The sequence below is a fragment of the Trachinotus anak genome, unplaced genomic scaffold, assembly GCF_046630095.1.
Source record: "Trachinotus anak isolate AG129_WGS33_773 ecotype Australia unplaced genomic scaffold, CSIRO_AGI_Tana_v1 ptg000021l, whole genome shotgun sequence".
Taxonomy (NCBI): domain Eukaryota; kingdom Metazoa; phylum Chordata; class Actinopteri; order Carangiformes; family Carangidae; genus Trachinotus; species Trachinotus anak.
The window spans coordinates 17,633,281-17,645,420 of NW_027273872.1; the positions used below are offsets into that span (position 1 = coordinate 17,633,281).

Consider the following 12,140-nt stretch of genomic DNA (forward strand, 5'->3'; position numbering starts at 1 on the left):
GTCTCAAAAAGTGAGGACCGGCCAAAATGTCCTCACTTTCCCAAAATGTCTCACTCTGTTAGTAAAATACTTTTTTTGGTCCTTACTATGTAGCAAGTACAAGTACACACACACACACACACACACACACACACACACACACACATACACTTTCATATTTCCTGCATCTCTAACCTCCCTAACCTTGATTAAGTTGTTTATCCTCATCATGCCATATTTGCACTGTGGTGAACAACTCCAACCACATTGACAACCACTTTCAGGCTGTACAGTAGCAGAACATTGTTCTGAGAATGAAATGAACAACAGGTCAGGTCAGTACCAGGTTTGATGGCGTTTTATCTTTAAATTGATAGAAAGCATCAATATTGTGTTTCATAATAAACACTCTGACAAATCATCCCAACTAGAACAATTTTATGTGGGTTTCTATGAGAAACATAGACAATTAATAATTAATATGTAAACTTGTATAACGTGTATAAAAAGTGTGTCTTAATCGCTTCTTTGAACTGCAATAATTGTGCCTATCTTACTGTTGATCAGTGATTGTATTGAACTTTATTGTCAAAGGTGTTTTCGAAATTTAGTCTTTTATTCCAAAATGCTACTTATCCACTTGGTGTAAATTTTCATGTGTTCAATCATCATCAGGTATAAGAAAAAAATTTGTATAAATATGACATAAAATCATCACAGTGCAACAGACAATGTGCTCCATTTCATGACTGCAGCTGACACCGCGGAGTTTGTGTGCTTGTCTTTGAGTGATTTTCAATTATTAAATAATACAGTTTATTATTTTATGTACAGTTTTTTGTGGATCCAAGTGATATATTTTAATGCAGTATCCCAAAAGTGAGCAAAATAAAGCGCTTATGTTATTTGGTATACTATAATATCGACTCAACACCACAGTCAACAACAACAAAAATAAATTCCTACATACATAACATTCATATAACAAATGATAGTGCATTAGAATTTGTGTGTTAAGAACACTTAATAACAGAGTTTGCTCTACAAACCACACAGATAAACAAACACTTGATAAGGCATCAGTGTTTATCAGATTGCAATATAATCTTTATGACACCACTGGCAGCATTAAGCAGTGCATTGATTCTATGACCTATTTCTGAGGACTGGGCTTTGTTCAGGTGAAACTGTGGCTGGTGTTGAGCTCTCAGACCCTCTTCCTGACTCTGTTGTGTTGTCCTCTCCTGCACTTTGGTCCTGTTGTGTATCTGGCAGATGCAGATCAGGCTCAAAAGCTGGATTGGTCTGCCCCTGTCTGTGTCTCCTCTGAACCTCCTCAAAGATCTGAAGAACCTTCAAAGCAGGCAAACAGATGCAGACAGCATTAGTGTGAGCGAGCTATAAACTCTGTACTCAGAATGAACTGAACAATACATCTATATTACCTTGGATTTAGGAATGAGACCCACTCTGAAGAAACCAATGTGTCCAGTTTCAATCTTAGTACAATCAACTACAGTAGATGCAATGTTCTCTGGGGAGGGGCCATCACAAAGGACACCTTCCACCTAACCAAGCAAAATGCACACAGAGTTTACTGCAAAAATCAAAAGACAAGTGCCTCTTGTATTTAATACAACTAAATTATTGTCATTACCTTGTCTCCCAGTTTGGCGTAAACTTGGTTGTGGTGAGTTGTGTCTGCCTCGCCTGTAGGGTTGGCTGAGGTCACTGCAATGGGACCCACCTGCAGGAATAAGACGAGGTTGTATTCACTAAATGCTCTGCTGACAAGTTCATTCAGGGACCTGCAGTGTTTCTCATACACTTACCAGATTCATGAGGTGGGTGGCCACAGCACAGTCTGGGTTTCTGATGGCTATGCTTTGTGGAGTCCCTATGTGTTTGGCAGCATCTCCCAAACCAAAAGTGTCCATCCATGGACCTGTGTGAGAGAGGAAATCAATATGATGATCAAAATACACCCACCATGCAACATAAGGCACCCACACAGGCACAAACACACACATATGCACACAATCTCACACATTCAAAAAGGCAAACATCCTCAAATGCACACCCACCTCTGGGTATAACCATGCTAATGGAGGAGGGCCACGCAGCCTCCATGAAGTCCAGCAGCAGGGGGCTCAGCAGGTGTCGCACCGGCTCCAGCTGCTTGATGGAGGAGATCCACATGGACATGGGTCGGTCCTGCGCCTGCTTCTTCACCCTGAAGTGAAAAAACACAATTAGACAGTAATGAGAGTGAATCATAAAGTGAATGCAGATAAAGGCACGCTCAAGAAAACAATAAACTCACTTGAAAGCTTTAACAACTGCCTCAGGTCTGTTGCAAGCTGCCACCAGCACATAGACAGTGTCAGTAGGCATCCCACATATGCCACCATTTTTCATGATTTCTGCAGAAAAGAAGAGAAGACCAACTAGATTTACTGCTAATGTTGTAATAGGCCTCCACAACCAGTCCAGTTGCACTTAATCAGCTTGTGAATTCTTGAGCTATGGCCAAAAATGTGTTTTGTGTGGTGCCAGTGCCTTGGCCTTTGACCAGAAAAATGTAATCAGTTCATCTTTGAGTCCAAGTGAATGTTTATGCTAAATTTGAATTAATTCCCTCAAAATCCCCTCCCCCTTTTTCCTTGGATATCACGTTCATGAGGCCAAAAATGTGTTCTGTGTGACCTTGACCTTTTACCTTTGACCATCAAAACAAGTTCATCCCTGAGTCAAATTGAATGTTTGTGCCAGATATAATGAAATTCCCTCTGGGTGTTCCTGATATATCATGTTCACAAGAACATGAGGTCACTGTGACCTTGACCTTTGACCTCTGGCCACAAAAATCTAATCAGTTCATCCTTGAATCATAGTGACTGTTTGTAACAAATTTGAAGAAATTCCCACAAGGCGCTACATTTACGAGAATGGGACAGACAACCTGAAAACATAGTGCTGGACACTCTCGACACTGAGTACATAAACAAATGTTTATCTTAGACATCAGAATTGTTGTGTCTTATATTTCACCTGCAATCTGCTGGACAGATGTGGCCTTTCGGGCTGGTACATGTGGACAGACGTGTGCGCCTCCCCCAACGCCACTCAGCTTGACTAAAGGTTTCCCTAAGGGGATCTGAGGGGTCTGGAAGGTACTGTTGAAAATGTGGCTCAGGAAACAATAAAAACTGATGAGACCAAAGATGATGGTGACTCCTATGTCATAACCATAAGGCAGAGCACCCACTGCATCCAGCAGGAAGCTAATGAGGATGAGCTGAAAGGTGAAGGTGTAGGCAAACCAGGCGACATTTAGAAACAGTGCTGCAGCTGTCACTAAACAGTTAAACAGCATGAAACTAATCATCCCGACAGCCACATTGAAGCCTCTGGTTTCACCATACAGGCCACCATATCGTGTCAAACCCCACACTGTCCACATGATCCCATAGAAAATGAAAACTGTACTCTCAAAGGTTTTACCCCGAGCGAAAGCAACTGAGCCACAGAGCAGCTGGAGTGCTCCACCAGCCACCACCACCCAGGGCAGAACCAGCACATAAAGAGGATTTCTGTCACCAATTGTGGCAGTGACAGCAAAAGCTGCCAACACATTACAGGCGTGGCCTAACACCTCCGCATCTGCATATTTGGAGTAGCCCAGGTGAGGTGTATGCAGCTCTTTATCGTGTGCTCTGAGGGTAAGTCCCTGCGTCCTGGTTGCTAAAGCTTTGAAATAGCCCTGCCCTGTGGGAATCATGGTACTGGAGACCATATTGAATGTGGCAATTAAAAGCATGCCGGCAGAGACTATGAATATAGCTGCCTGTACACCCTGAGTGCCTCCTTGGAAGAAGCCTTGTGGCTGGGCTGCAATGGCAATACAATAGGCCACAAAGAATAATTGGTAGAGCCCCTCCAGCAAGCTCTTCTGACAACTGAACAGAGCCAAGATGAAGAAAAGCACAGAAAAGACGACAGGGAAGGGAACAGGGGAGAAAGGCTGGATTGAGTAGAACGATAAGAGAGCACTGTAACCTTCTGCAAATTTCAACAGAGCAGTGAAGCCATAAAAAGTGGCAGCTAGTGTGTCCATGGCTCGGTAAAAGAGGACACACATGCCGAGCTGGAAGACTCCAGCTGTCCACAGCCAGGGGACATGGCCGGTGGAGAGTTGGGGGACCACACCTAACAGAGGACAGGCTAACACTGAGGCAGACAACAAGTTCATCACCAAACCCACTGACACTGCATCACCACACCCTTGATTCTGCTCTGTTTTCAGCTCAGCCTTTCTCTTCAGGCCTGTTCCTGGAGGTTCCACTTTACCGTGAGTGATGATGGACAGCAGACGCCCAGAACCAAAGTACACACCCACCAGACAGACGAGGAGGTAGTTAGCAGCTGTGGCAGACTGACCAAAACCTGCAGCTGACAGGCCGGCAATTTGATGGGCACATGCTAAGCTAATACCGATAGCTATGAGAGCTAGAACTGCTTTCTTTACAATGAGTGCAACGCTGCCTATGATGAGCAGAGCTAAAGTGAATGCTGCCAGACCAGGGATCAGAGAGGATCTCAGCTCTGTGGGCTGCAGCACTCCCTGCCCCACCAGGATGTACACCAGACCTGAACCACACCACAGGGCAGAGACGCTCAGACACACAGATGAAAACAGCTGGGCGTGGGACAGACTGCGGCGGATACCTAAGAGACAGAGAGTAAACAGAAGAGAGGGACCAGGGAGAGGATTTCAGTTTTTACACACAAAAACAAAACAATCAACAGCACAAATGAATGACTTCAATAAAACATGTGATACTCAGTCACTGAAACCAACCTGCATACGCTAAGAGGGCTGCAATGATGAGGAGCAGAATCCCCAGTGCCGTGTGGGGGATGAAGTCATTATTGTCAGGAGAGCTGGCATAGTTGTTCACCAGAAGCAGAAGAGAACCTACAAGTTCGAACAAAAGGCATTGCTACAAAAGTCACTGAAGAAGCAGATATGATTTTGCTTCCTGCAACAGCAAGTCTGCCTGAAAGTAGGATTAACTGAAACTGATCCCATACTGTATGCAGTTAGTTATAACCTTAATAATGAAAAAATTAAATAAAACAAAATAATATATATATATTAATTAGGTATTGGGTTAATTATTAATTAATTAATAATTAGGTTTGTTTCTCTTATTAGCAGTGGTTAAGGTTAGGAGTTGCAGGGGTTAAAAAAACAAAAAAACCGAAAAAACAGAATTTTGTTTGTTGTTATTAAAAAAAAATATATATAAAAAACTTACCGGCAGAGATGCCCAGTATACCTACAGACGCATGCAGTGAGTCGACTTGTGCCATGGCAGGACTGAGAGTCTGAGCGGAGGGCTGCTCTTTATACGGCTGCGCGTGACGTCATCGCGCAAGAGAAATCTCGGGGGAGAACGGACCTGCCCCGTGTGGGGAAAAAAAAATGAAATGTGTTGTTGTTAGTACTTACAATATTTATAATTCACCTAATTCACCCGTATCAAACCAGAACCAGAACAACCACAAGCTGCACCTTGTAAATGTGACCCAAAAATTAGCTTTAGATAACTGTTACAGTTTTAATCAACTGAGCTTTGACTGTCAGCAAATAAAAACCGTTTTGTCATCCTTAGACCAGTTGCACTGAAAACAAAGTTTACATTTTGAAACAAAAGGACTGGGAGGAATGATTCAGCATTTTATCTCCAAAACTGGTTCTTTTGAGCTTCATGATGTCAGCCTTTTGGACAGCAGGTTGGTGTGGGAGGAGACAGGAGAGGCAGGCAGGACTATAAGGAGCCTGTTTCAAGAGTTCAGACAGCACACCTCTGCTGAGCAGCTCGATCTAACACAGCCTCCAGGCCACCTGCTTACACAAGGTGAGACTAAATTTACACCATCTCTACTACTGGTATCTAAACTCAGTCACTACTTTCTATGTAATCGGCTATTTTATTGACAAGCAGGTTGATTTTAGTCAATGATTTTATGAAAGTAGCATTGCATGATGAACAAGGGAAATGCTGAAATGCTAAATAAGCGCCTGATACATAGTCATCTTCAAGTATTGCATGTATTTATTTCAGAGACTGTTGTCAGCGGTGTTACCTGGCAGCAGCAGCAGCAGCAACTGGTCTTTCCTCTCTCAACTGGCTTTGTAAATGTTCTGTTTAAACATGTTTAACAGGTGGCTCAGGCACAGTGCCGTCACTGAAATGGGTTCCTCCTAGCTGATAGTGAAATTAATCGGGAAACATTTCATGTCGTGAAATTGTGCTTTACTTGTTTGTTCATAGGAATCATGGTGAAGCGTGTTGCAGTCATTCTCTCAGGCTGTGGCGTCTATGATGGCACAGAGATCCACGAGGCCTCTGCTGTCCTCGTCCACCTGAGTCGTGCTGGAGCAGAAGTAAGAGCAACATCGCAAGAGAACATGACAAAGTTTCATATCAAACATATCAAAGTGTATTTATTTGTTATGACAAGCATACAGGATATACCCCACCTCCATTTAAAATTAGTTGTGTTCAGACTGTGCAGCTTTCGCTTCAATTTTTATTTCCCTTTGTTTATCAATACAACAGCACTGTCATAATCCTGACCCACGGAGATAGAGGTGGCTTTGATAAAGACTCGTTTTACATGTTAGTGTTTCATTTCAGGTGCGGATGTTTGCTCCGAATGCAGATCAGATGCACGTTGTAAATCACTGTGAGGGGAAACCTACAGAGGAGAAAAGAAACATCCTGCAGGAAAGTGCCCGTATCGCCAGGGGTGACGTGACTGATCTGGCCAAGTTAGATGTTTCAGCATTTGATGCAGCCATCATCCCAGGTGAGACAGAGTCAGCTATGAATAAACCTCATAGAGTATGTCATTCTGCATTATATATTTTCACTTTTGTGATATGCTAAATGAATCCTCCCTGTGTGTGTGCTTATTTAGGCGGTTTTGGTGTGGCTAAGAACCTAAGTGACTGGGCAGTGAAGAATAAGGACTGCACCATCCAGCCACATCTGGAGAGGATCATCAAGGCCTTCCACAAAGCCGGAAAGCCGCTGGGCATGTGCTGCATCTCCCCTGTCCTCGCTGCCAAAATCCTGCCTGGCTGCGAGATCACTGTGGGACAGGACAAAGAGTGTGAAAAGTGAGTGACACTGTTTGTCACCATCAGATGTCTATGGATATATACATAAAAAAATGAATTCTACAGTTCTGTCTCTCTGTTGTCCTCTTCAGGTGGCCGTATGCCCAGACAGCAGGTGCTATAAAGGAGATGGGCTGCAAACATGTGAACAAGGATGTGGGAGAAGCTCATGTTGATGTCAAAAACAAGCTGGTCACCACCTGTGCCTTCATGTGCAATGCTCCCATTCATCAAGTGTTTGATGGAGTTGGCGTCTTAGTTAAAGAGACACTGAAACTGGCTTAAGAAGTCTAACTGCATGCTGGGTGTTTGTATTTAATTACTTCTAAACCAATTCTCCATGATTTTAGTCTACAAGTCCTGGTATCTTCTAAATTCATTTCACCTTCACTGAGCAGTCCTCTGATGAGATATTGTCAATGTCATAGTTAAGAATGTTTAATAAAAGTTGAGTCAATGAGCAAATTACAGCGCTGCTTTTATCTGTCTGTTTAAGTGGTTTACACATCTTACTTTGGAACACCTCTGATTATAGGTTTGTAGATTATAGATTGTAGGTTCAAGTCTGCACTGTGTTAACACATACACACTGCTTTTTCAGTCACAGTCTCTTCCTTTGTTGTTTTAAGTTATGACCACATTTTATTGATTGGTGATTTTAATATTAATGTTGACCACTGTCAGTTTCCTCACATCTTTTATTCATTTATTTATTTTACTATATGTGAATCTAAAATAGCACATCTCATCTCCTACACATGAACAAGCCTCACTCTTGTTTAAGTTTTTACCCTTGGTCTAGGTCTTAATTCCCATATTTATTTTTCAGATCACAAAATGGTTCTAGAAAATAAATGATAAATTAAAATGTTCCAAAACTTGAGATCACACCATCTGCAACACCCATCAACATGTTGACATTAGGACCCATGAATACTCAGTAGTCATTGCTACATTATTATATGAGTGCTAACCTTTGTGGTTTTTCCTGCTAAATTAGGTGTTTCCAGAACCACGTTTTGCCATTATCACACACACACACTCACACTCACACACTCACACACACAAGGAAAACAACATTGCATGGCTGTTAATTCAGAAGAATGCAGTAGAGCCAAAAATAGATTTAAAAAGTCCAACTACCAGTTCACCAACTGCACATGAGGAGACAATTATCTACTTATAAGGGATAAAGACAAAGAGTCATTTATTTTTCCATTGCTGTTGAAGCATAATTCAAAATGTCTCATGGCATAAATTAGTGCTGATGTTTTATATCAACCTTTCCCTCAGTCAAAAATCTGACATTCCACCATCCTATATGCAAATGACCCTTAGTTTCAAAAGGTAGGAGCTGTTCAATGGTTGGAAATCATGGATGGGAACAAAAAATGTGACAATTCTAAATCTGGCCTTTGAAGAACCATATTATAGAAACATCCCTGTTTACAGTGACAAATACACATCTCATTATTATCATATTGTAGGATCACCAGTGGGTTTGTACAATCAGTCTAGTAAATCCTAGTAATTCACACAAGTGATACTTACTATTTTATTCATTAATCATTTAGGTTTTTACTACCCTCCATGGTCCCACTAGTTTCAATTCATGTAACTACACTATGAACTTGCAATGCCTTGAAACTTCCTCAACACATCTTGTGCATCATAATAAAACACACATCTGCACTGGGTTTTTTAAACTTACTTAATTTAGAGTTTAGTAGTGTCAAAACTGTGGACTTGTCTGTGAATCCTTGTGGTGCACTCCAGTGCTGAAATGAAGGTCTGATGACAGTTTCTCCATTCACCTGTCACAGAGGATTGTATTCATAAATTATGATGTTTGGAAACTTATCAGGGAATACAAATAATCATCCATTATGGTCCATTATATTTCTGATCTTTAAATCTTTAAATCACTCTTCGCTGACACCTGAATTCTGGCAACCAGATGTTGTTAAAGTTTCATGCAGGCTTATGCAGGGATTGTGATTTTAGGGTTTTAGTTTCAACAATGTGGAACAAACCCCCAATCAGTATCAGTATAATTAAATTATTTCCAAATTTTAAAGATATTAGAAATGTACCTGCATAGGCATGCATTTTTATATTTTCTATGAGTTTTATTTCACTGTTTGACCATTCCCCAAAAGTCTTTTGTTAGGACTCCTCATGTTTAAAAACTGTGTCTGTCTTATGCATTAATGTTCATGTGTTGCAATACAGGACATAAATGTAAAAAGCCCTTGGATGAAGTAAAACCTTTTCCCTATTAGGATCCACAAATGATAAAAGACCAAATTTAATACTCATCATGTATACACATACACAATACACATCAAGTCATGAGTAATTTGCAGTAATTAAGCTTTATTTTACTGTTATATATATTGTACATTTGCACTAAACCGCATTTAACTTATATAAATATAATATGCCTCCTAGGTACCTCAGCTGCAGTATGGCAGAAAATGATTACAATTGAATCTCATTACATGAAAAACAATAATTTGATTTGTACCACACCAATATGTAGTTACAGTTATTTCCATATCGTTTCATTTGTAAACACAGTGTAGATATTTTTATGGATGCATTGATGTAAATTGCAAGTAATTGTTGTTGCGAGAGGAACAAATCATTTGTTGGAGAAATGATTGAGTTGATCTGTTCCACAGACCAACATTGTGGCATGAAATTTCCTGGGACGATCAGGATCCTAACAGGAACAGAGACAGTCAGGATCAATAGCCTACACAAGTCAGAGACTATAAAATTTTAACCTGCAGAAATACAGGCATTAATGTATTCTTATGTTTGTCTTACCTCTATGGGGTAAGCACAGGTGGGAATATAACGGATCACAAACCCACAGCGCCTCTTCTGGGATGTGTTGGCATCACTGGCATGGACGAGGAATCCATCATGGATCTTTTAAAAAGACAATCAAAATCAGAAATCATACTTTTTTCATTATAGTCAGTGTGTATGCTTGATTTATTTGTAACCTTGTTACCTTTAAAAAACTATTGAACTCACAGACATCTGCCCAGCCAACAGAGGGCAAAGCACAGCTTCATCAGCCTGCACCAGCTCCTCTGGGATTTCCTGGTTGACTGACAGCATGTTTCCAGGGCGAATAGCTTGACGATGGGGCAACATGCCAGAGCAGTGGCTGCCTACAGAGGCACAAAGAAAAAAAAATCAACCTATGTGATCAGGTTGCAGATTTTAGAAAGTACATTTTTTTTAACTTTTCATCCTATTTAGCTAAGATCCAACCAGGTCAGTGGCATAAACTGCAAAAATGAAGAGCAGCTGAGGTACCTGGGATGACCCGAAGGGCTCCGTTCTCTTTCAGTGAGTCATCTAAAGCAAGCCACACAGAGAGAACAGGGCCACCAGCAATACCCCAATACCTGTGAACACAACAGTTACAGTTAGATTAAACAAAATGAAGAAAAACAAAACCTTTCAGTGTTTTTTTCAGTCTCTAAACTCTACCTCATATCCTGATGCCAGGCCACATATGGAAGTCCGTTCTCTCCAATACTCCCATCAGGTTTGGTTTCTCCTTCTTCATTCTCCTGGATGTTGGCTGGGTTGAGTGCTGGGTATTTGCAGATGAAGCGGGAGTCCAGCAGGATGACGTCAGGGCCCAGGATGGCTTTGATCACTTGCAGGATTCGAGGGTGTTTGGTCAGGCCCATCACCCACGGATACTGAAGGTGAACGTTGTGGAGGCTGTACTGGGTGTACTCTTCACCTGAGGACACACACAAATATATAATGCACCTATTCACTTCCAAATAGTGCAACACTCCATTATATCTTTCTTATACTGTTGAATGTAGTTTCATGTAGAACAAGATGGCAGTGTAGAGATAAATTACACTCAGTATGACTAACTTCTACGCTCCTTCTTTCTGTGACTAACTTCCAGTCCCGTGTATCTTTCAGTGGTACTTACCAAATTCCTTCTCCAGCTCAGAAAAGGCATGTCTGGCTTCCCTCAACTCCGTCTCATTCAATATAGGCAGTGCTGAGAGAAAGCCCTGCTGACTGTAGACCTCTTGGATCTCTGATTTATCCATGGATGTTGTCATCTCTATTAGACTGTTTTACTGCTGATGCCTCAGGCTTTTCTGCCTTCAAAATGTATAGGATACAGGCTGTGGTGGTCAGGGTTGGAGACAAAGAGATAAATATTTAGTGCAAGTAAGACAAATATAAATATAATATAATAATATATATATTATATAATAAGACAAATGATCTTATTTTCCATCATCTTGAGACAATTTGAACTTCATCTGTTTAATGAGACTGATGAAAGACTATCTCACAGCGCAAAGTAATTACATCCCATTATGTTAACTGCAGTAAGTATTCAATGCCTTCATACCTGTCCGTTGTTCTCTTGTTCTCCCTCTGAGTCTGAGCTCTATATACTGCCAAGCTCTTATGTGCTTTATATACTCCACAGAAGACCTACAGGGAAACACCGCTCCCTTTGTCAGAATTTGACTCATGTGGCCTTTCCAGTTTTCTTTTATTTCAGGGAAGGCAAAACAAAGAGCAATGAAAAACCAGTAACTTTATGTTGCAGCCCTTTTCACTGTTCTACATTTGGGAAAGGTTAAGTGATTGACATAATTATTACCTAAAATCTATTTTCAGGCACTACATACAGGGCCTGCATGACCTCAGTTTACAGAACTGTCGTCATATTTTAGAACCAGAAAACACTCTGATACTCTGATACTCTGTGATTCCAACACAGGAGATGATGTCCTTTATAATGAATTTCGTCCACATTGAGATGACTGATACTTTTTAGTTCACAATAACTCATTATTCTGTCAGATGAACTTTCCAAATCACAACCTTCTATTTAGTGTATTTGAAGAGGGTTGAGTAAAGAATAATAATATTATTAATAATGATAATGATAAAAATAATT

General features: G+C 40.9%; 3 protein-coding genes across 3 annotated transcripts; 1 reads left to right on the forward strand and 2 right to left on the reverse strand.

The window, feature by feature from the left end:
* Nucleotides 1-1,047: 1,047 nt before the first annotated feature.
* Nucleotides 1,048-5,653, reverse strand: LOC139605796 (uncharacterized). Its single transcript, XM_071457583.1, has 9 exons — nt 5,301-5,653; nt 4,841-4,957; nt 3,031-4,707; nt 2,303-2,402; nt 2,064-2,212; nt 1,812-1,924; nt 1,637-1,726; nt 1,425-1,547; nt 1,048-1,332 (listed from the first exon to the last, which is right to left on the reverse strand). Exons 1-9 carry the CDS (start codon nt 5,353-5,355, stop codon nt 1,126-1,128), a joined length of 2,631 nt encoding a protein of 876 aa, XP_071313684.1. The 5' UTR covers nt 5,356-5,653; the 3' UTR covers nt 1,048-1,125.
* A 42-nt stretch (nt 5,654-5,695) lies between these two features.
* Nucleotides 5,696-7,639, forward strand: LOC139605799 (glutamine amidotransferase-like class 1 domain-containing protein 3, mitochondrial). Its single transcript, XM_071457585.1, has 5 exons — nt 5,696-5,903; nt 6,321-6,433; nt 6,687-6,858; nt 6,970-7,171; nt 7,264-7,639. The coding sequence occupies exons 1-5, from the start codon at nt 5,711-5,713 to the stop codon at nt 7,454-7,456; spliced, it is 873 nt and encodes a 290-aa protein (XP_071313686.1). The 5' UTR covers nt 5,696-5,710; the 3' UTR covers nt 7,457-7,639.
* A 1,888-nt stretch (nt 7,640-9,527) lies between these two features.
* LOC139605780 (L-threonyl-[L-threonyl-carrier protein] 4-chlorinase-like) lies at nt 9,528-11,651 on the reverse strand. The gene is made up of 7 exons (XM_071457556.1): nt 11,583-11,651; nt 11,148-11,349; nt 10,682-10,943; nt 10,505-10,596; nt 10,217-10,356; nt 10,004-10,108; nt 9,528-9,896 (listed from the first exon to the last, which is right to left on the reverse strand). The coding sequence occupies exons 2-7, from the start codon at nt 11,281-11,283 to the stop codon at nt 9,816-9,818; spliced, it is 816 nt and encodes a 271-aa protein (XP_071313657.1). The 5' UTR covers nt 11,284-11,349; nt 11,583-11,651; the 3' UTR covers nt 9,528-9,815.
* Between the last annotated feature and the right edge of the window lie 489 nt (nt 11,652-12,140).